General features: G+C 44.7%; 1 protein-coding gene across 3 annotated transcripts in view; it reads left to right on the plus strand.

Moving 5' to 3' along the window:
• LOC133971451 (RNA binding protein fox-1 homolog 3-like) overlaps positions 1 to 24,714 on the plus strand; it is a 310,652-nt gene that overhangs the window by 170,662 nt on the left and 115,276 nt on the right. For all 3 annotated transcript variants that reach the window (XM_062408806.1, XM_062408805.1, XM_062408807.1), the window contains exon 4: positions 14,311 to 14,420. In XM_062408806.1, the coding sequence (XP_062264790.1) occupies positions 14,311 to 14,420 (110 nt within the window). The remainder of the gene's footprint in view (positions 1 to 14,310; positions 14,421 to 24,714) is intronic.

Below are 24,714 nucleotides of genomic sequence, written 5' to 3' on the forward strand. Positions count from 1 at the left end.
CACGGGGAACAAATAAAAATGGATGGGCAAAGTTGTGAGATGTGAGCCCTGAGGGAGGCACTGCACGGATATACATTTTCTGCGAGCATTTGGAGCGGCCCCTCTCGTCAAAGAATATTACCCCCCCCCCCCTCCCCCGCTCGCCCAACCTCACCCCTCCCATCTTTGGATCAGGGCAGTAATTCAATTGGGGATAGACGAGAGCAGGATTTCCTTGATGCTTTTTTTCCTTTCCCTATAAACGGGTTGTCTGCCTGTCAGCATTGATAATGCTAGCCGGTGCACACTGCGGCTAACTCTACCCAACCACCACTGCCATTCTCCATACTGTTCCGGCATTGAGGAGCTTCTCCATGATTTACTTTATGCTTGTCTGCCCATCTGGCTTTTTTTTTTCCCTCATTGGCTCTCCCTCCCGAGGACTCGGTTCTTATTCTCTCGCGCTGATCTGTTTTTCTATTTGACGATCCAAGCATTGTCCATCTGATTTGTCTGCGTGTCTCCAGCTATCTTTTCATCTGTTGGGATGGGAATGAAATGTGATCTGACAGGAGCCGGGTTTTACTGCATGCTACCTCACAGCCGCCCCTTGATCTCGGCTCTCTGTTTGAGTACCTGAGCTGATCCATTCTGCAGCATATCTGATCAGTCAGGCTGGGTTAAGTTATGGTCTGAAATAAGCTGATCCACTGCAGACCATCCAGAGCAGCGGGTACTCCGCGGCTATACCCATCATCGGTCGGCTAACAAGGTCCCATATAAGTAACTGATGCACAAGCTGACAGGTGTGATCGACCAAAAAAACTGCCTCGATGCCGAAGTGTGGTCGGCTTCCTCTGAGAGCTTCATCTTTAAGATTTAACTCTGACAGATTTTTGACAGTGTTGACTTCAGAACTGAATCTGCCACTCAGGCACACTGTTATCATTTTCTGAAATGTTCAACAGCATGTTAATGGGTGTCAGGAGAATGTGACAAGGTGTGCCAAACATCACAGCTGCACTTAAACACAGTACCAGGGATCAAAATACAAAGATGGATCTGGGGAGGTTCAAACAGGAGGCGAGGACCAGTTTACCTGGAGAGATCATCACAGGAGAGTTTTTTGTGTTAGTTTGTTTCTTTGACCGTAAAAGTTTTATTTTAAGTCACATGGCAGCAATGAAAGTACTTGATTATTTGAATGGAGATTAGACGCCAGTACATTTTCAAATCAGGCTCCAAAGAAGTTAACCCGATAACACCTAAGACATTAAATATAGACAGACTCTAGAACCTAGGCATTGTTTAAAAGCAACCCCCTAAAAACTTGAGGGTTTTCTGAAGAGCTGACAGTATAAGCAACATTTACAAATCCTGAATTTCTCAACCTCTGAAGCGTAGACATTTAAAACAAAAATCTTAAACATTTAGCTTTCATTGTAAAGTCACTGCTGTTTCCTTAAACTTCTGGACATTTTTTGGAAAAACTAATAAACCAAGGAGAACTAGCCAAGATCCCCCTCTTCCTCCTGCTCCACCGCAAACACCTCTCTTACAGACTGAGCCTTATTGGTCCGCAGGAACATTCAAGCAAAAAAATAAGTAACGAGCTCTTGCTTGGCCCGTGTTTCATACTTCCACCAACTTTTAGGGAACTCTGTGCCATTGTTTTTCGAAATCCTGCTGATAAACAAACAAACACAGACAGGAGCAAAACCATAACCTACTTGGTGGAGGTAACATCATGATCATTATTTCCTAGGACATTTTGTTTAGTGTCATAAAGTGAAACTAAGGTGACTGCTTGTACTCTGCATTCTTTGATGCTGACCTTAGCAGTTGTATTACCCAACATGTTCTGATTGAATGTTCAGAATTATTTTTGGGGAGGGGGGAAAAAATGCTCGATAAGGCGCTTTATGTGATAGCCCTTAATCAGAATGTGGTCGGCTAATAACATCAGAGGACTGATAACTTGTAAATCAGGTCCCAATCAAGATCTGGACGCTTTATCTGATGGAGTCACAGAGCGGGGATCCAAAACAAAACCGTTAAATGAAGAGTGGGATGGAGAGAGAGGGAGAGAGAGAGAGTAATAGGCTGCATCAGAGTGGTGAGGAAGCTAATGCCTCTTGAGACTGTTTGTAAGTGAGGGAGGCCTTTGGATGGTGAGCTGACTTCAGTATGTGCATTACTCAGCCACATAAATCTGGGAGCCCCCGCCTCGCCTGCCTGCTTTGGTTTGGCTTTAATTACCTGAGCTATCCTGCACTCACCACCAGCACTTCCCTAATGGGGCTGCCTCGCTTGGGCATCACTCACACTCAGTCCGGCCAGCTGGCAGGATGGCCTGGGGGGGGGAGCCTGGCCTTCCTATTATAACTCCAAGTCCGTGCCCTAACACACCTGTAGTCTGAGTGTGTGTGCGTTTTTGTGTGTGTGTGCGTTTTTGTGTGGGTGTGTGTGTGTGTGCATGCTCATATGTGAGGCTGTCCATCTTCTCAGCTGTCACACAAACTAACTTTTCCGAGAGGGAAACCGAACGTTAAGACTCCTCGTGAAAACCGCGCTAAAATATTAAGTGCTGTTTTTATTTGAGCTCGTGCTGACCAAGACTGTCCACTAATCTGGCTTTCCATTACACCATTAACGATCTGATTAGATATGTGTCCTTGGGGGTTGTGCTGTCAGTCGGTGACATGCCATGGCAGCTTCGCCACTTGTCAAGTGTGTGTGCTTTCATTCTCCTTGTGTACAGCTGCCTAACAATGTGCCAGGAGCTTTCAGTGCTGACTTAAAATGCATCAGAGCTTTTTGTTCCCCCCGTGTGATAAGACACTGAGACGACTCCCCGGCCGCCGTCGGATGGCTCACAGTGACCTTGGAGATTATTGCTATACTAGACAGAAAAAAATGCTATATGTTTGTCAAGAGCTGTCTGTCATCAATGAGCTTTTGTGTTGGCTATCGATCGGCTCCTGGGCAGGACACCGGGGTTGATGGATGCACAACAAACAGACTGTGCATTGCCAGCAAGCCGCCCAGCCAGCGGCCCCCCCCTCATGATGGGATGTCAAGTCCGCGCGGCTGCCGCTCGCCCCTCGTGCGCGCGACTTCCTCACTCGGATTGTGTGTGAACTCACCCGAGCGTCGGCCCCGCCCTCAGCCCGACGCAGAACGGAGCCGTGTCCCTAAATGGCGATTCATTAGTAAACATGGAATGGATTACTGTAGTTTAGCCCTGCTAGTGGTGTGTCGATAACAGGCCCTGATTGCTTTGTAAAAATGTTGCGAGCTACTAGTGAGAGCCGTGCCACTGTATCTGCAGCATGCACATATAAAGATAACAACACAATTCCCCTATCAGTTGACCTGGTTTCTCTTCAGTTAGCAAGCTGCTGCCTCCAGGGTGCAATTGAGAGCGCCTTGGTCCGATACTGGATACAACACAAATGCCAGGCGCAGTGCAACAATCATCATCCCCTGTGATTTTGGCGATTTTTCAGGGAAGTGAACTACCACCGCTGTATTATTCCGCCTCTGTCTCTCACACAAGAGAGAATGGCATTAAAGTTAATCCAGCGCCGCTCCAGCTGCTGCTGCCGTTGGATGCACGAAGCGGCTGCGTTGTTATGTATTTTTATTGTAATAGGAGAAGGCTGTTATAAAGTGTTTGTTTTCCTCTCTTGACTGGGTTTAACCCCGCCTGGCAGCTGAGCGTGGATATGCTATGAGGTCGGACCGATCGATCTGCTTTGATATTTTATAGACCCCACTCAGCTCCCACCAGCAGGAGCTGCCGCCGCCGCCGCCCAGTGTTTTCCCAAGGCGGGATTTCTAATGTGATCCACCTGTGACCCCCAGAGATCTCGGACAAATAGGCGTCATCAGCCGTCAGCCGCTGACACCGAGAGCCTAACGCACACACACACAAACACACAGACACACACCTCCACCCAAACCAATCAGGGAGCAGCAATTGACCCGCCACAGTTTAAACACCTTACAAAATAGAAAACGTCACAACATTTAAACTGTGAAATTTGACCGCCTGTAACCATCTTTCATTGTAGTTTTACTGTCACGTTATCCTGAACATCTGGGCTAAGAGTGTGTGGCACTAGAGCCTGTGTAGTTTCACTGGGTCTGTGTGTTTCACAGGTGCTGGACTGGATCCAAATTGATAACAATTGTTTTGAGTTCGCAGACTCGATAACACTTAGAAGGAAACAGGGAAAGAACAGTCCCGGACACGGAGGGGAGGTCTGGCAGATTACAGGAGATCTCTCGGCCCCTGGGAGCCCTCACTCAGCTGATGTTGACAAAGCAGAGACCGTAGGTTCATGGAGAAAAAGAAGAAGAAAAAAAGGAAGAGAAATCATTCATGTATACAGACTTGTGCTTGAAACGTTTTGAAATTCTTTTTGTATTTTTTTTCCCTTTTCAACACCCTCTCCCCTATTCTCTTGCACCAAGGGTAGAACATCAATGAATTATTCATCAGTCAAATCCAAAAATCTATGAAATAAAATCATTTGTTGCCCTATAGTGTGCTTGACAGAGAGATTGTTTATAAGGGTGGTAAAGCAGGACTCAACAATCAATAATCTGATGGAATCCCGAGGCCCTTGTTTGTTGCCAACGCACATCCAGACTGAGACATCACAACAGCTTTCGGTTTCTGTCCTCTCGCTCCGGAACATTTCACGATGGGCCGGCTCAGACGTTTTCCAACTGGTCGTTTCGTATCTGCATTATTTATCTCTGCATTACCCCCCCCCCCCCCCTTTCCCTCCACGTCTTGAGGTTGTCATTAGCTGCAGTATGTTGCCATGATGCTGAGAACAATTAGGATAATAATGCCGCGACCGATCGTAATGGTGATAATGATAATGAAGAGATAATGATAAGAAGGGATGGAAATGACTGGAGCAAATAGGGATGCTGTTTTTAGTGTTTGCATTCCACGACAGCCACATCACACTTTTCTGGCACCAATCATAATGATAATTATGATAATGACGAAGAGGAGTTGAAAAATCACCCCTCCCCCTGTCATCCTTCTTCCCCTTCATCCCTCCATTTTACCAGTAACCCCCACCAACAAGTTCTTGGAGTCTCTGCCCAGTGACTTACTCATCTTCACAATGTAAGTGAACGCTAACAAGGAATGATTAAAGAGAGTGAGGGGGCTCTTTTAAAAAAGTAACAATTCGATTTGGCGGAAAAGCGAGAGAGACGGATAAAGAACTGATGAAACCAATTCTTTAAGGACTCCGATGGTTCCCAACCATAGATTGTAAATGACTGTGGATGACCCGTCTCCACTTCCTCTCACTTTCCAGAAATAAAACCCCAAAATATCTGGCACAGTACAATACCATCTTGTGCATTCTCAGTCTTTGCAGTCGCGATCGGGGATGGAGCCGCTGTAGCAAGGTCTTGCCGATAGATGCTTTTGACCAATCACGAATCAGTTTCAGCTGTTAGCCATGACGTACCCATTTTTATACGATCCAATAACTAATTATAACCAAACTTACTAGAGAAATGAGCACGTGAACAAACATCAGTATGATAAGAACAGAAACCATCTTTGAGAAACATTTTGACGTTTATTGCGATTTTGGGGATTTGTCCATGTTAACAAGGAGGAGGCAGGGTGTATGACCTATACAGCGCACAGCCACCAGGGGGATATCAAGATGCTCCGGTTTCACTTTTTGAAACTTCACGTCATCTATCTTTATTTACAAGTATGTTCCCTCAACCAGGTTTGTGACCCAACACAGTGTGTACTTGTGAATCATCACTGGTTGATTACCAGTTGCAGCTACTTTGAACTTTAGGCGTGAAATGTCAAAAATTATGCAAACCATTTGGTAAAAGTACAAAAATATAAAATGTGTGCAAACAAATTACATTTTCTGGCCATAAAAATTGCACAGATTTGAACTGTGACTCCTTTTTTTAGAGACCACTGGAATAAAATGTCATACTCTGCATTATATACTCGTATACACTGCAAAAAAAATGGCCTCAGACCAAGAGGTGTCCAAATACATTTGGCCACATGGTGTGCATAATGCAATTTAAAAAAAACAATATTTTCCTAAGGTCAGATATCTCTGCCTCCGTGTGTCTGTGCTGCATTCTGATCTTTATTAGCTCCCCCCTGCCTCTATTTTTGTTATACACAAAATAATTGAATTACAGCGTAGAAATGTACATTATTTTCACTTTAAATTCAAGAACTGATCCATTAAAGCAGGGTTGCTTTATGAAAAAGGGAAGACCACCGAGGATTAGAGGAGAGAATAGTAATAGGGAGAGAGAATAGAAACGCATAGCAGCGCCCTACTGTATGTAGGTGTATATACATGCTGTTGATAGAGATTGGCCCTAATCGGCCCTGCGGCTCCGCGGAAGCAAAAAAGAAGAGGAATCCACTTAGCAGCGTGGCTAATTTGCATTGCTTTGAAGAAAACGGGGTCTGTGTTTAGTCAGCTCAGATGGACGAAGCAGGAAGAACGTCAGAGTCTGACGCTCAGCGGGAGACGCAGCAGCTGACTGGTGGATGACTGGCTGGCTGCACTGGGGCTGCTTTGATGTACAAGGCCCCGCATCACGCTGCGAGTTTATGATGATGCGTAGCGATATGTTTTGGGGTCGGACTCGCTGAAACTGTACCGCTGGCAAATTTTGCAAAAACAACAAACAGAGCGGCCCAAAAAGTCAAACTCGTCCCTGTCGACGTAAATGCTGCGCTCACATCAACATCCAGAGTGTAATTCAACGGAAAACTCTCTGATATATCCTGCTAGGTGCTTAATAATGTGGAAGTGATTAAAAACCAACTAAAAACAAGCATAGCTCACATGAGCCAAAAAGTGTGGTTCTGCTTAATTAAGCCCAAATTGAATGGATCTGGTTTTAAATTGTCAGTGCACAGCGTCTTAATCCTCAAACTCCGCAGATTGACGTGAGTGTTCGCAAGTTGTTAATTTGGGATTTTTTTCTTATGTCGACCATTTATCTCATATGACGTGAATGCAGTGTGAGCTTCTGAGGTTTCACACTTAGGGAAACACACTTATTGGATTTCTTGCCAAGAGCTAAGTACGGAGATCGACACCGCTCTCATATCTGCATACTAAAGATGAAGCAGCAGCCAGGTAGCTCAGGTTAGCACAAATACCAGAAACAGAGAAAGAGATCGGCTGTATTTTGAACAGATTAAATCTGGTTGGCAGAGTTTGATTCCTTTTTTTTTATTATTTTCTGACAGATCCACTTTAGCAGCTTCGTCTTGTCTGCGTTTCAATCTGAGAATATTATTATTTATCTGAAATTTGATCAACATGTTGCATCAAGATCAATTTAGATTTAGGGCCTCCTGCAGAAATCAGGTTCATAAAGTGCAATAAATATGTAATCAGTCAGACTGTCTGATATCCATCATCGTCGGAGGTGAACACTGACTCTACCATATTTGATTTCTCATAAAAGACCAATATACCAGCCAATCATAACGCATCAGACATCCACTGTCTTCCCCTCTCCTCTGACCTCCTGTCTTCTGTCTCCCCACCTCCTCCAGCATGCTGGGCTTTGATTTAAGATCTCTGCAGCAGTTTATGGTGTATATATATACTAGACAGACGTTTTAATAGGCTTTTTCCCTCTCATTGTATTATGCAATGTAAGCAGTAATCATAAATTATAATAATGATAATTTGTTGCTGCCGGCTGAAAACCTTTCAGGGTATCTCTAAAATGTCAGAGTTGGGAGTTTGACCACCACTGCACATGTGAGAATTTGAGAGGATTTCATCACGCCGGTGTTCGGCTTCACTCGGCTGAAACTGTGCCGTGCAGACCTTACACCATACCGCCAGGGACGCTGGTCTGTCAGTCCCTAACGGGGCTGCTGAGAGAAATTGTTACGAACATAAACAGCTACAACAGATTCAAAGCACATTTTCTGAAATCGCACTTAACGTTGTCACGTTCTCCATTTGTGCACAAGAGAACACACCCAACGTTCCAAACTGAAATCAAATAATTCAAAACATTTATAATGGGTGGACGTTAGGCCTACTCTCAATATGTTACCTAGAATGTGAAGTTAAATTCAAGTGTCTTTATTGATTTGTAATCGATAAAGAAAATTTGCACAATGCAGTTACAAGCCCTGACCAATAGAGGGGGCTGCACCCCCCTCAGCAACCTGACTTTCAGCTTCCTTGCAAGAAAACATTTTTGGGGGGACATTTTTTAAGAAATGAGGTGGTTTCATGGAGCTATGCAGCCATGATAAAAAAGATCACGTGATGTCGACATCATGAAGCAGAAACGAGATGATGCAGAATATGCATGATGCTATAAGACACTTAAATCATCAGTGGATTGTGACTTTATGTGATTTCTTCCGACCTCCAACGTGTTCAGTTGAAAACAAAATGTACAATCGTAATATGAAGGATTTCACGTCGCCTGTTGGTTCTTTTGTAAAGATAATGATCGATGAAACTAGGCACTTTGACACTTAAGTGCATAACAAGTAAAATCTGCACGTTCAGTTTGACTCTGCTGCTATTTCTTTTTCTTCTACCTCTTTTTATTCATATTCTCTCTTTGCTCTGGAAACTGCCATCAGGCTCAGAGGCAATTTGCGGTACCTTTGAACATGCCCTTAACGGTACCATCATGCGTCCATCAGCGCCACCGCGAACACGATTTTATTACTCAATTTGATTCCATACAAGGTTCATTCCCCACATTTGTTATGCATCGTGGGCTTAGCTCAGGCAGAAAATAATCTGGACAGCGAGCGCTCGGTGCTATGGCTCAAACAGGATAAAGCACTGACAAATTTCGGACCGGAGGACTCGTGAGCGGGGAGGACAGAGAGGAAGAGAGATTAAGAGCTACACCATTGTTTACCTCCTCCTCTAAGGTGCAGGATACTCTGTCGTTTATAAATGTGGGTAGTTGTTATTGGATACCTCGCAGGCTTTTGGGGAGAGAGGAAAGGAAAATGAAAAAAACTTTGGGAAAGACCCAGGAGGGGGTTCGATACAACTTTAATAATGCGTAGCAGGAGCTAAATGAGCCATTCTGCGGTACTTTAAGACATCTTCCTTCCACCCATCCCCCCCCCCCCCTTCCCTCTCCGCCGCCGCTGCCGCCGCCATCCTACACCTAAGCCCCCACCCTCGCAGTCTCAGGGCCTAAATTATTAAAAGTGTTGTTTTCCCTTATTGCATTGCAGCAATGTGCCTCGTTGCTAGAAATGAGCTGCACATTCTGGGGTTTGAATGCTTAAAGTGACCCACCTCCAACGGCAGAGCCAGGGGAGGAGGGCAGAGAGCATGAGGCCGGGGACACACACACACACACACACACACACACACAAGTCTCGAAAATGAACACATTCTATAACACCGCTCAAACTGTTTTGTTTTTCCAGTTTTTAAGTGGAAAATTCAAGCAGCTAGATCAACAGTCATTTTTTGTTATAATTATAGGCCTGAAACTGACGATTATTTCCATCAACCAATTATCGTTTAGTCAATAAAGTTTCATGAAATGAAAGGTCAACATATTATGCTAATCCTCAAATAAGGCAACCAAAAGCTTTTATTACTCAAAAGTTGGAATTTTTGGAAATATTGAGCGTTCGCTGAAATGATTAATCAATAATCACAACAGTTTTCTCTTGATCTACAAATTGATTAATCAGCTGATCGTTTCAGACTTTATAGTCAAAGGAGTTTTTGTGATATTCTGTCTTGCTATCATCCTTTTATTCGAGAAAAGACAGACACTCTCTCACACAACACAAAAGACAAGTTGTTTCTGTCTGTGCTTTCGTCCTCAGCCTTGATTTTCCTCTCAACATGTTGAAGGAATCTGCCATCTCGCTCATCTCTGAGGCCCATCCAACTATTTCAACCACTTTTTAAAATCAAGTTATGAATTTTTTTTCTTCTCTTCACCTGCAGAAATCCCCTGGTTCCCCGATGTCAGCTCTCATATACAGAAAAACCTTGAGGCGCTGTCATTTCTATCGGAAAGAGGTTGAAACTCTTTCACAGATATTTGTTGTACGTGTTTTAAGAAAAGAGGGTCTTCGGGACACGAATATCGACAGACGTGACTCCGTGAGATCAAAACAGTTACAGTGCAATCATCACATCATCTCATATGTAAGAGATACGTAGCGCTTTCTTGATTGCACTCAGTTTGGGATGCATGAATAATAAATGCGTCGTCTATTGAGCCGATTCTAATTGAGAAAGTTTCCATTTGTGTTTGCGTCTTTGGAAAAGTTAGAAAAATTTGTCAAGTTTAGGGTTGAGTGTTTTTGGCGTTTCAAATAATTTATAAGGAGATTCAGCCCTGAAATATTCGTAGTAGCAGCTTCTGCCGAAGAAATCTATCCCGGGCAAACTTCTCATGTACGTCTGCACTGAGATGTACAAAAAAAAAAAAAAGAAAGAAAAAAAAAGAAGCTCTGACTTGCAGCAAGAAGAACATTGAGCCAGACTGAACTAGGCATCACACACTTAATAAAACAAGACCTTCTCCTCCCCTCCGTCTGCTCTTGCAGATATTGTTCAACATGTGCAATGATTTAGGTATTAGTCAATTTGATGCCTGTAGTTAAAATGCCCTTATTCTGAAAAGCAATGTCCATAAAAGCAGATCTCAGGGAAAGTAAAAGAAAAAACTGTTGAAGTTGCGGTATAGATAAAACCGAGTGGATTGCAGGTTGCATTCCCCCACTCCTCCCTGCAAGCCACACACACACACACACACACACACATTCCGAAGCGCACACTTTAATCACACAATTAATAATTAATCAGAGGTTGGGCTCAATACTGTCGAGTCTGCAGATGAGAGAACACCCAACTGCTGAGAAGGGCCCTAAGAAAAGCAGGATCAACAACCCAAAAAGGATAAAAAAAAAACAGAAGGATTATCAACAAGCAGCAACAGCTAATAAGCAACACGTCGTCAGTTTAGGTCTGATTTTATTAAAAGGAAGAAAAGATACGGATGCAGCAGTGGCGCGAACATGCCGAGTTACTTCAATCAGTTTTTATAACCAAAAAGATAAAATAATACATGAACACAAGCCTCTGGCTCTGCAGCACTGCAGAGGTAGTGAGGGGGGAAATTAAGCTGCGTCTTCTACGTGACAGTTTCCAACATGCAAATATGGAAAATTGTATTATGTGCTGTGTTGGCTGCATGTAAACACCGCTTGTGATGCCACGGCACACCGGCCGTAGAGGAAGAGGTCAGAGATGTGTCTTTGTTTGTCCAGCAGTGAAGGAAAAACCTGGTGCATTGATTTCGAATGTGTTACACTGCAGCGGGATTGATCATAAAAAACAACACCAATGATCATTTTGCCCCATTTATTTATCACCAGTTATCTATTAAATATTCATACCACTATTTATACTTCTTTCAGCAGAGAGCAGAGCCATTGGTTTATGTATGTATGTGGCTTTTTTTCATTCTGTCTTTATTAGCCTCCCCGTAGTCCCTCTGTGTGCTCTCTGTGTTTCCAGTGTTGCAGCACAGAGCAGAGTGTTTACCCAGCTGTAATTACAACATGCACAATGACCTCATTCTGCTGTGTCAGTAGCGGTAATGTATAGCCCTTGATCTTAAACTGCAAAGGAAAAATGGTATGCACTTATTTTCAATATGCTGACTACATTCCCGGCATTTTTTAGACGCGGCCGTGACGGCGGATCAGAATTTGATATAAGCACTGGTGCTCCTATTCGTCTGACAAGGTCTCTCTGCCTTAATATGCATTCAATAATGTGAAATGATATTAGCTGTAGGAGCTCATTGACTGTGCACTCGGGGTCTTACAGCGTCTCTCCGTCTCTGTCTGTATCACACTCTTTATCTGTTCCTCTTCCTCACACACACACACACACACACGCGGATACATGCACACAGACACGCACACACACACAGAGTAGAAATGGAAAGAAGGAGGGGGGGTGGGGGGTGGTGCTCGAACCGCGGATAGCAACAGCAGCAGAGCAATCACACCAAAGCAATGCCCCCCACGCCTGGCCCATTAATAACAGTAATACGCACACCGCGCCCAGGCCAGCACTGCCGAAAGCACCACTGACACTTTAATGGGCATTTTTTACTTTTGTTTTTAAATAATGCATGTGCTACTTGTCAGCACTGCTTCCCTCCACCCCTGGTGCGCCTTTGCAGCCTTCCTTTGTGCAGAAATTACAATGGGGACCTGTGTTTTCTGTGCTCGCTCCATAAGCTGCATTCATCACAGACACGCGCGCGGACGCCGCTGTGCACTACATCACCCTCTTGGGGACACGTGTGTGGGCACGCATGCATGCATATGGTTTTTTTTTTGTTCGCTGAGGCCGCTCATTGGCACCAAGCTAATTTAAGAGTCCCTTCGAGAGGATGAGCTTTGACGCTCAGTGGCAGTGGACACGACTTTTACAAGAGGGCTGATGCTATAGCTTTCACAGTTGTTGTGTATCTGTTACATTTCTTTAATTTTTTTCTTTTTTTTTTGGAGGAACTGAAAGCAGATGCAAAGTTTGATTGGAACTTTTGACTCCTCTTCCAGGGATTCTGAAACTGACCAAAAAATCCATTTTGATGTCAGATTACTGAACAGCATGTCATGTGGTTCACTCCGTCAGAAGAGACCAAGACCTGAAGGGGTTGGAGGTCAGCTGAGTGGTCGGATGTGAGAATGAACTGCGTTTGCAAAACAGCTCAGATGTTAATTTTGATTTAGTTCCATTTATTTATAGTTAGAATGATATAAAGAATAACATCCAATAAAAGAATCAGTGGAGATGGATGATAACGGTGTCAGTATTCATGCAAATCCCAGGGATGTAAGAAATTAAAATATCAATAATTATAATAACATTTTATACCAACTTTCACAGCATAAAATGCAGCTCAAAGTGTTTGAGAATGTAAATTAGAAACAAACAATGTTCAATAAATAAAATCTTAAAACGTCAACATACATATTCAGCACTCTTGGTAACGTGATGATGCCTACCCAGTAGTTTCTTTATTCTTGCTCTGTGAACTTCTTGTTTATTCTTTAAAGTGATCTCGGCCTCTGGGATTTCAGATAGTCGTCTTGCTGTTGCTCTCTTTGTGTGAAGCAGCAGTTTGCTGTGTGTGTCTTCGTGTCTACCTGCTGTAAAGTGACATTATCGTGTGTTTATTTGTCTCATGATCACACGCACAGTATATTCCCGACACCCTATAATTTGCTCTGGCGCCGAAATGTCATTGGAGATGTGGGATTTTTTAAAGCTAACAAATGAGTCATTATTTAACATTGTTAAAAATGACTAATTTAGCAACAGATGTTCCGACCGAGAGTGAATCGCAGTTAAAACATAGAACATGTGTCAAATCAGGAGTGAATCCGAATATGTCAGCGCTGGTTGCTGGAGCTAAATGGGGCTCTTATTAAGCACTCTATTACCATTTTGAATGTGGGCCAGGGGGGCGGTTTGATGCCTTGTTTGGGAGGGCGTCAGGTTAACCCCCCCCCCCCCCCCCCTCGCTCAATCTCAGGAAACTAGGAATCATGTAATACTCAAAGCCTAAAGATCCCTCCTGTGTAAACACCGTTAGGACCCCGGCAGGGTTACAGGAACAGTTGCTTGCCTTGTAACAGGAGTGCGTAAAGAAGAGAACATTAAAAATGTTACGTTACATTTTCACAGTGTTTGTTGGTTTGTAAAGTTGTTTTACTGCCACTTAGACTAATTGGGTGTTTAAATGAAAGTAAACGCCAACGCATTACCGTCATCAGATTTGTGCAAAACAAATAAAAGAGCGGTGATTGGGGTTTCGAGTAATTCCACATTCTCAATGTCCTGATGAAGCATTTACAGATTTAGATCATGTTCTTATACCAAGAGGCTGAAGACTTATCTTATTGGTGCTAAATGGTTCTCATCATCGGTTTGGTCATTTGCACCGTGTTGTTAGAGCATCCTGACTCAGTTGTGCAACTTTATTGATTCTAGACAAGCTACCTATCTGTATTCGTCATTACATGTAAGGTCAATAAACCCCCGAAATCAATATTTATAACAATCAATGCCGCATTCTCTATTATTTCTCTTCCTGTGCAATGATTTCCTTTGATTGAATTTGCCTTTTTTCCCCTCAGAGCGCGCTGTGTCTTGCTGCTGGAGTGCATGCACTCGCCCCTTGCTGCTTCCTGTCCGTTTCAATGACGCCTGGCTGTGTTTCTTTGTGTCCCTGCAGGAAACACGTTGTGTAAGTCAGGAAGCATTGCTGTCTTCGGGAACGTGGTATACAGCGGACTGCTGAACGATCACCTCTGGCATTTGGGAGTGCCCCTCTTTACAAGACTGGTAAGAGCAGCAGGCCCCTCTGTGCACACTTACCTCCATTTTGTCGGGAGAGTTCCATGCGGTTCTGTTGAATCCAAACAGGCTTCAGGTGCAGAATTCCCCAAAGTCTCTAATGGGCTGCGTTTGATGCCTGCTCTGCTGACATGTGTTGGTTGAAGTTATACTCAGCTCACAGGATGTGACAGTCGTCTGCTGCGGATGTGAGACGAGGGAACTCCTCTCTATCTAAGCAGCTTGTTAAATAGCAGACCTTTTAAAAGGTTTTCTGTGCTCTCTGAAGGCTGAACCGTAGGTAGGGAAGTCCCATGTGGGGCAAAACAAAGATGCGTCTTCTCGGGCCCTGAAACACCGGTGCGGCCATGCTGCTTGTGGAACTGTATTTCCCTGTCGAGGCCGGATTGCTGTGTAGTTTGCACTGAGAAAAGAGGCTGATTTAATAATTTATGTAAGGTAGTTTTATCGCAACAGCTTAGAAAATTACAGGGTTTTAATTAAGAAGTGGATTAGTTGAAGTCTGTGTTAAGAATTAATGATAAATGTCCATCCCTTATTGTCAAAGGGAAATTGAATGTTTGTTTTACACTTACTCTCAGTGGTGCTGGGATAGAAGCTGCAGCACAGCAGAGAGTTCTGTGAACGAGGAATGCGGAGCAATTTTTCTAAAGAAAAAATAAATTCAGCGCAGCACTTTTTCTTCCTGGTAATTACCCTCTTTCTAAGCGGGTCGCAAGTTTTCATCAATGTTTATTATTGATTAAATCTGTCGTTGTAGCTGTCATTTATGACTCGGGAATTACTGTTGATTGGTGCACAAGGGTTGCATATAATTGGGTTACATTAAATAGATAATTCAGCTGATCTCATAAATGTCTAATGTGAAGGCTTGTTTGATTATCAATTAATGTCAAACGGAGATGCGAGGGGCTGTTAGGATTCCTGTTGGATTTGCTTGTGTTGCATGTGGCAACGCGACTGTTTCTATATCTGCACAACTGTAACAGCCTGCGGCTCGTACGGTGAAATTCATATATTTTATATAATTTATGCACTTATGAATTCAAAGTAAACACCAAGCATGCAGACACACCCACACACACACACACACTAGCCAATAAACACGTCTGTGAAAGATCCAGCAATTGATAAAGATGTCCGACACGACAGTGGTAAGAGGCGTCAATTAGACACAAATAGTTACTGATTTGACCTGTAGCTCATTAGGAGGATGCATAAACAAAGAGTGGAAAAAATGTTCACAAATCAATAAATCAAAGCCTGGCATTTATTTAGCATAATAGGACATTTTAGGGAATAATTCACTTATTCAGCTCCTCTTAAAGGGGAAGTTTGATTTGACGCATTCGATTCCTTTTTTTCTCATGTTCAGGACTGCTCCTTGGTTGTGTAATATATGATGTGGCTCTGCGACTAGATTACCATAATGATGTCACAGTGATGTAATCAGGGTTAGGGCGAGCACGGGATTCGAACAGGAAGCTGCTTTGAAAGGTGAAAAATCTCCCGTCACCTGGCGTCACACCGGTCCTTGTATTTCTCCTGCACGCTGATGCTGAAATGTAAACAAATATACAGGTTTGATCTGAGCGTGTGTTTGAGCAAGTGGACCACACACACACACACACACACACACACACACACACACACACACACTCACACACCCACACACACATGTGTTACTCATGTTTCGAAGACAGCTCACGACCGCTGTCATGGCGTTAACATCCATCTCGGACCGCTGAGTAACGACCGAGCTCACAGGCTGCGGCGGTGCTCGCCGGCGTGCGGGGGGGGGGGGGGGGAGACTTCCTGCTGTGACAGCAAGGCGTGGCCTCGTGTTGCACTCGTGTGCCCGCCGCCGAAACACACCAAGTCCGCCCAGCAGTGGTATCAGCATGACATGCAGCAAGCCTTCACATCCCCGACACACACAGGCCCTAATTACTGCACAGCCCTGCCAGTTTGCAGCCCTGGGCCAGTACTGCCTGCTCAGTGCCAAGATGTAAACACTGCATTATTAACACTACATACAGTCTGTGCACACGGCCATGTTTAATATACTCGACGCATGTCTACACAGAGGCGTTATTTTAGTGTGATTCTTTACGTGGAGCCATACAGTGGATTTATCGTTTCCCAGACAGTGAGCTCCAAATTCAGCAGATGGGCGATTTGCTGCATATAGTTTAATGTATGCTTACAAATGATGTTTAATGATGTCTTGCGGGGCCGGGAAGCAAAACATTACCGTTTCCAAGGCTAAATATGCAAGCTGGAGTTAAATAAAAGAAGTAGCGCCGTGTATTTTTCCTTGTTGTTTTAGGCATATTTATCGGCTGTCGGGAAGTCTTGATGGCGTGGCACAGTTTCCACTTCATGAGCGTCTAAATGTTTTCCCAGAATTCCCAAAATCTGGAGGAGAAAATGTGAATCTTTCATGTTCCTTTTTGCTTTTATCTTGTGGGCTTTCAAGCAGATTTCAGATTTAGGTATAAAGAATCTAAAAACGCTTTATCACCCTATCAGATACCCTCCGTGTGTATTTGATAACTTTTAAAATGGCCGAGGTGCCTGAACCATTTCTGTAATAATAATAAGACATGATCCTGCTGTTTTTATTTGCAGCTATAACCATGCTAGTTGCTGAACGTGGCTGTTGTAACCTTTAGAGCAGGAAATCATACTCCAGGGCAGAAATGCTTTACCAAAATTCAATACGCTTTATTTGTCCATTATTTGATTTGATTTGTCTTTGTTTGGGATTATCTTTTGCTGAGTGCCATTTAGCTGCAGCACCTTCCTGTCTCCACGATAATAGTGAGAGTGCTAATAAATGCAATATTAAAAAGTCGTCATCTTTTTAGACAGAGAGAGAGACACACAAGTGAAAATAAAACTTTATTTTCCCGATGTTCCGTTGCTGTAATTCAAACTTCCCCCGTCACTGTGCGCCTCCTGATTCTCACGCCGGGCCGCCTTCAGCATTGAAATGTCAGTACCCACCTGTGGAGCCGATGAAAGACAGATAAAACGAGTGGAGCCGTGGAGTTGTTAAACGGGTCACTCCATAAAGTGAAGTGTGTGATTAAAGAAAAGTAACTTGGGAGACTCGGGCTCCAGCCGCAGTCTCCTCCTGTCTTCAGCCAACCGGCCCTTTCTCCCGCCAGCGGAGGCCGGACGGCGCTGGGGGCCGAGCGTTTGATGCATCAGGGCGAGAGGCCCGACTCCCTGTAACTGCGCAGGGAAGTTGGAGGGGTCGAGAGTGAGCAGCGCCGCACGCCGCCTCCTCTGGAGTCTCTCTAATGACCAGATCAGAGTGTAGCTCGGCAGAAGAAGCTCTGTGTGTAGCAGTTCACCACAGAGCAGAGGTGAGATCGTCATGAAATATTAAGACAACAGGTTTTTGGAGTCAGTGAGGGCCCGAGACAGACGGACATTTTAGGCAGAACAAGCTCTGTGTGAGGCCTTCGCTTCCTCATCTCTTTGAAAGCTCTATCTTTATAATGGATGGCAGTGTCTCCGGGGAGTGTCTAGACTATGGTGGGAAATCTAAATGGTTGGGAAAGCCACTTGCCTCGTTGGTGAGGAGAGTGGAGCATGGGAGAAAGGCAGTTCACGGAGGAGACAGGAAGCGGGGACGACAGCTCTGCACCCTGAGCCACGCCATCTCAACCCAAACTCCATTTTTCATCCCTAATTGAAGAAGATTCCTAGAAAGTAGACATCGGGATTATATGATGCCCTCAAATGCTGATTTTCTGCCCTTTTTTTTTTTTTCTTAATCCCTCTGACCCCATATGCCCTTAGCCTCAGACCATCATGCTCTCTGTCTGCATCCACATCACCCCCGTCTGTCTGCTGCCTCCCCTCCGGTCTCTCCCTTTTTCTTTTTTTTTTTTCTATTTTGCCTCCACCCTTTTTCTGTTCCTCCATCTCTCCCCTCAGTTATTTATGAGCAGGACTTGAAATAGACTTCAGTATTTGATAAAAGCGCGATCCTTAATCCGAGTTGCCTGAGAAGTGCATTTCATTTTTATTTCCCATCAGAGATTGATGTAGGAATGGGGCGGTTACCCACTCTGTGATTGCTAATGTAAATCCATTGGGTTCTGGTGGACATGTATAAAGATATGGAGGACTTGTATGTGCATGGTAATGCCACAGATAAGAGATTGTGTGTGTGTGTGTGTGTGTGTGTGTGTGTGTGTGTGTGTGTGTGTGTGTGTGTGTGTGTGTGTGTGTGTGCGTGTGTTGTGTGCGTGTGTGTGTGCATGCAAAGCAATGCAAAGGCTGGATTGTGATGTGACAGAGATGTGAGGACAGAGGGAAGAAGAATTATGCCCTGCTTCTCTTGATTTATCCAAAGTGCATTTCCCTCCAGAAATCAACCATTCTTCTTAAACATCGCAATATTTGCAAAATCACTAATTACATTTTTTTGTTTAACTGCCAGTGTGACGGTTTCATATTTCACTGTTCACTTGTGCCTTTCTGAAGGAGGTGGAAAAATAAAATGGGTGATAAATTTAAGATGACAGTTACGCCACACGAATGAGGCCCCTTGTGTATCAATGCGCTCAAAGCCAGCTGCAGATTTAACTCAGCCTCCTTATGTGGCAATTACTGATGGGTAACATAACCTGAATATATCTGCTCTGTTCATTACGGCAATGTTCTCTATAGCAGGCAAATGTTCTTTAGGATCCTACAGCAAATTAGCTCATCCCCCAGGACGTCTTTTGTTTTATTGGATGATCCTGCACTAGAGGATGCCGCAAAACCACTGGAGCTCTCCGCAGCTTGCCCCGGTTGCCACAGGGTTAATATTTAAAAGCGCGAGCTCCCAGTCGTGTATTGATGATATGTTTTGAAAAATTGCTGAGGCAGGCTCATTGTTACAGTGCTGTCTAGAAGATAGCCAGCCCCCCCCCACACACACACACACACACACCCTCCCTCCCCTCATCCTTCCATTTTCCCCCTCCCCCTTTACAGCCGCCAGATGGAAAACACACTAAAGCATGTAATGTAATATAGCCTGGCACACAAAGGTGTTTCACACAAACTTCATCTGGCCGCTGATCTGTCACCAAAAGGGGTTCTCACCAAACACACTCCTGGTCACCAACCTATGCGTGTGGGAGAAAAAAGCTGAAAATGCACAGACACACACAAACACACACATGAAGAGAGTGAACCTCACCAGCTAATGCTAGAAAACAAGTGGAAAATAGGCTGTGCCTCCCAATTGCCTGTGGCATACTTTATGGTTTTCTCTGAAATCCCCCATTTTTTTTCTTTTCAGCGTTGTTTTCTTCATCTTCTTCTTCTTCTCCTTCCTCTTGCTGTTCTTCATCCTCTTCGTCTTCTTCAATGAACTAAAACTGTCACAACTCGTGTGCAGCGCATCAGCAACACACAGTAAGACAGAGGAGCGATCTGTTAGTCCTCCACTATCACCGGCATCATCATCATCATCATCAACACAAGCAGCCCCCACCCCCCCCCCCCCCCCCGCCCCAGCACTCTCCACCACAAGTCCCAGCTTCCTGCCTCCCCCCCCACCGCTCCCCCCTCCCTCCCTCCACCCCCCCCTCCCTCCCCGGGATGCTGAATTTTACAGTACCGTCTGCAGGATCCCGGTTTGTTCGGCGCACTCCTCTGTGCAGAGCAACACAGCTCCGGTGGAGGGAACGCTGGAGGCAGCTGTCAAGCGCAGGCTGCTGCTCTTGTTGAGCCCCGGTGCTGTACCGACTGATTTCACATTCACCAATAAGAGACGGCAAAAGGGGGGGAGAGAGAGAGGGAGAGAGCAGAGAGGCAGAGGGAGAGTCTCGAAGTGAGTGGTGTGGAGAGGCAAGTAGAGTGGAAGAGTGTCAAAAGAAAAAAGAGGTTACAACACCTCCCCAGCTCTCTTTCCTTTTCCCCCCTCGTCTGCTTTTTCCACCCTCCTCTTTTGTTGGCTCAGAAGAGGAAGAAGAAGAGGAGACAGAGAGAAAGAAAGCAAAAGGAAGCAAAGGGGGCTTTTAAACATTAACTGACGAACAAGCTGCTTGTAAAGAAAGACGTGAGAAGAAGAAGAAGAAGGGTGGGGGGGGAACCTCAAGTCAAGCCCCATTGAACAGTTTAGAGGGAGGGCTGCCTCAGTGGAACAGGGATCAGCAGAGCTCTCTGTGCAAACGCTCGGACTCTTCTTGACGCCCCCGCTGGCTGGACTGGTCCCAGTGCTCGGCCCCGCTCACGTCTGCCCGCCTGCCCACACCTGTCCCACTTCCACCATGATGATGTACTTTTGGGTGAGTACTGGTCCACAAAGTGTGGATCTCTCACACGCTCACACTGCACCAGCACGGGCAGGGAGTTGGTGTGTGGATGTGTGTGGAATATGCGTTCGGGGGTGTTTCATCTCCCTACAGTATGCTATACAGCTTGCGTGTGTGTGTGTGTGTGTGTGTGTGTGTGTGTGTGTTTGTGTGTGTGTGCGTGCGCCACTGCACCTCCCACATGCATGAACAGAGCTGATGGTTTTCCACTTTCATGTGTTTTATTGATGCTGGGTGCTGCAGATGCTATAGAGGCCTGCATGTACGTGTCGGATTTATTCAGCCTTTAAATGAGAGAGGATGTCGGAGCGTGATTATTACCCCCACTAATACCTTTACAAGATTTGTTATTCAACTTCCACTGACAGTCAAAAAATACCCAGCATGCAGTATGTGTGTCTTTCGAAACTGTCTCTCCCCAATTTAGTGCCGGCGTCTCAAAAAAAACGAGCTGCTCTGTGTCTGCTGGGGACACATTTAGATTTTCCTCGTCTGCTTCTGTGTTTCAAACACTTTTGTGATGTTGTTGTTTGTGTTGCCCACAGATCTAAGTCAGACAGAATTCCGCCTTCCTCCTTTTTTTTTTTCCGTCTTTCACTTTTTTCACAAATTAATCGACATTAAGCACAGAATGGGGATGATTACAGATTGTCGACTAGAGCTGCTGATTAATTCTGTTTGAGATCATGTGTGATTAGTCAGATTGGTTTTGCCTCCTCAGTGGTTTGTATTCTCACCACAACAATACCGGCCCACTGCTCCCTGCTTTCTGCATTTACACTTTTTCTAATTTCTTACCAGTGCACATTGCACGCCATTTAATCCCCCACTGTTTTCGCTAACTTGGATTCTCTACCTACACAGAAAAAAAAGCAAATTGAATTATTCCCTAATGCAACACATTTTTCCAGCATGGTCACTGTAAACAGTCTGAGCAGTAATGCAGTCGATGTGCAGTGCATGGGTGTGTGTGTGTGTGTGTGTGTGTGTGTGTGTATAGATATCGATCGTGAGTTCAGATTTCTGGGGAGAAAGCATCTTTTTTTTGTGGGGGGGGAGCAAAAAAAGTTTCTTTACATGGACCACTCCATTATAAATGACTTAATACTTGAACCACTTTTTTTCTCCTCTGTGTTTTTGGAAGCGAGGTTAAATCATGAATAACAAAAGCATAATAAGCGTGGCATGAATGGAACAGCCCTGCATATTGATTTAGAGCTCGGATTTCTGTGGAGGGAGCGGGGGGGGGGGGGGGGGGGAATGTTTTGGGGCTAGAGTAACTCCAAGTGGAGAAATGAGTCACAAGAAAAGTTTCCCTTTGGTTTCCAAGTCGAGTGGATATGACAGGAGGGTTTATGATTTCCACATTATGTCACAACTCGAAGAAAAATAATACAGCATGTACTGCAATGTGTGTTTTTTTTTTTAAAGGCCTCACTCCGGTGCAGGCCTCCCTGCTACTCGGAGCGTTTCTCCTGGGTATCGGTGCTTATTGAGAGAGTCTTGTCACTGTCTTCTGGCCTCTTTGAAGGTTTGCTGTGAGGATGCTGCTCACCTTCCTCCACCTCCAGTTTCATCACTAATTCTCCCTCCAGCATTCAGACAATACACAGACACACACACACACACACACACACACACACACACACACACACACGTAGGCTGAGTTGAGGGAAGCCGTGATGCTGACAGTTTCCAGCCCCGCAGGCTCATCAGTGTAACAGTTAAATATTTAACTGCTTTAACTTTTTATTCACACGAGGAAAAGCCTTATTATTTAGCTCCGAGCATTAGTTCGGTTCACGACCCCTTGTTTTATCGTTTAACTTTAAAAGCTCCCAAATACCGTCAGCTCCGTGTTGCTGGTGGCCGGTGTTTCCACGGTGAGACTTTAGCCATTTAGCATTTTGCCGACAGTTGTAGGGATGATTTCTTGTCTGGTTAAAAAAAAACTAAAAACAATACAGGATAACGTCTCCAGCTAGTAGACAATTAATTAGGAAAGAAGACAATCACTGATTTATGATTTGAGATAAAAAAACGATTGAGTAGAAAGCAAAGGTTTATCATTTTTGCTTTTCAAATTTGAGGAATTGCTGGTTCCGTTTCATACATATCATGGAACCTTGGCCTTCAGGAGACTGTGACATACATTTTGTTTGCCGAAAAGATTGATGGTATGATCGGAGAGAAATCCTAGTCACATTATACAATGGAAACGATTGTGATACACAGTTCAGACGATGTGAATCAGCTTTTAAACTTTTAATATGAAAAATAAACTCCACAGTGGAATCTAAAACATTTAAAATGAGCGAGAACAAAGGACAGATATCCTGTCGTCACTGGAATGTGTTTAGGTGTCGGACTGTCTGTGTAACAGATGCTGTTCGTCCTGATCAAAAGTGAATTTTTCCACAATGCTGATGATAAAGTTCTTAATTAACTTTCAAAACAAGTAATTTGAAAGCAGAGCGACAGGGTCAGGCGAGCGTAGGTGGATCTTTTTTCCGTTTTATGTAATTCAAACAGATTAGACTGAAAAATAATCAGATAACCGATTAATAGATGTTGAAATTAATTTTCGCCAGTGCCCTGGTGTGATAACAGGAGCGGGAGCATAACTTTTCCGACTCCTGAATAAGCAGCAGCTATCAATCCTGAAAATTATGAATGTCTCCAGCTCCTTGCAACAAAGTAATAGAATTATGGATATCTCCTCAGCTTCTCAGCTTTTTCCTCTGCAGACCCTAAAATCAACATCTGCTCAGCTGCAGAACATTTGCAGAGCAGCACGACGGGGGTGAACCAGGCAGAGCATCACATTATACTTGTCACTCCTGAGAAAAGGATCCTCATAACTGGTGCATGATCAATGATTTACCGACTATCCCTGATATCTACTGTGCGTGTGTGTGTGTGTGCGTGTGTGTGTGTGTGTGTGTGTGTGTGTGTGTGTCAGTCGGCCAGCGTTTAGCTGCGAGAGGAGGATGGGACCGCCTCCTGTTTGAACTGCAGGTGGTGAGCATTACCTGCGGTCCCTCCGGAGGCCTGTCAGCCGTGCATCAGTCTGGGGAACCTGCAAGCTCCCCTCATTAGAATATTTATTCACCAAGCAGATGTTCTTATCCAGGGCAATTACCTTTGGCTTACATTTCCCTGTTGCCCACTGATATAGATGAATGTGTATACAAAGACGTCCCGGGTTATGCATGGGGCCCCTGGGTGCCACCCACCTCTCTCACCCATATGCACGGTGGGCGAAGCCAGCGACCGGCTGGGCTGCCACAGTGTGCAACCCAAACCCAACCTCAACTCCACTGTGGTAATTGGGAGAAGTGGAGGCACATCTCCCGCGATGGCCACATAGTGATGGAGAGGCGGCCTGTATATCATTCTCTCCACCCGGCTGTTCCTTTGTATTATGGACAGAGAGAAAAAGGGAAGAGGCATGGAGTGGAGAAACCATGCATGCTTCTGTCCTCCCCTCAGTGTGATGAATAATTTAGCAGTGCAGGGCCCTCGCTGTCGAGTGGAGATGGTGGTAATGGGGAGGCTGGATATATATGGCATGGCAAGGAGCAATGGTTTACGTTAGACTTCCCCGACCAACGCACTCAAGTGTGCCACAGGCTGCTCACCAAGTGTGCTCGGCCTGCATTAATGCTTTGTTTTTTATGTGTAAAACAAAAATCGACAGAGACGTCCACAAACACCGGCGCAAAAATGAGCAAGGAGCTGCTTTGAGGCTTCGGATCGTTGGTCATTAGCAGGAGTGGATTCCTTTTAGGCAGACGCTCAATCAGAGCTGTTGGGATTTGGTCTTATACACGGTGCATTACAATGCAAATTGTGTCAGCAGTTTAGATTTTGCTCGGATGAGGAGTAGCTTGAAGCACTGCTTTATCCTCCCTTCTTCGACACAGTGACTATATGTTCAGCCTGTGTGTCGT

The sequence above is a fragment of the Platichthys flesus genome, chromosome 16, assembly GCF_949316205.1.
Source record: "Platichthys flesus chromosome 16, fPlaFle2.1, whole genome shotgun sequence".
Classification (NCBI taxonomy): domain Eukaryota; kingdom Metazoa; phylum Chordata; class Actinopteri; order Pleuronectiformes; family Pleuronectidae; genus Platichthys; species Platichthys flesus.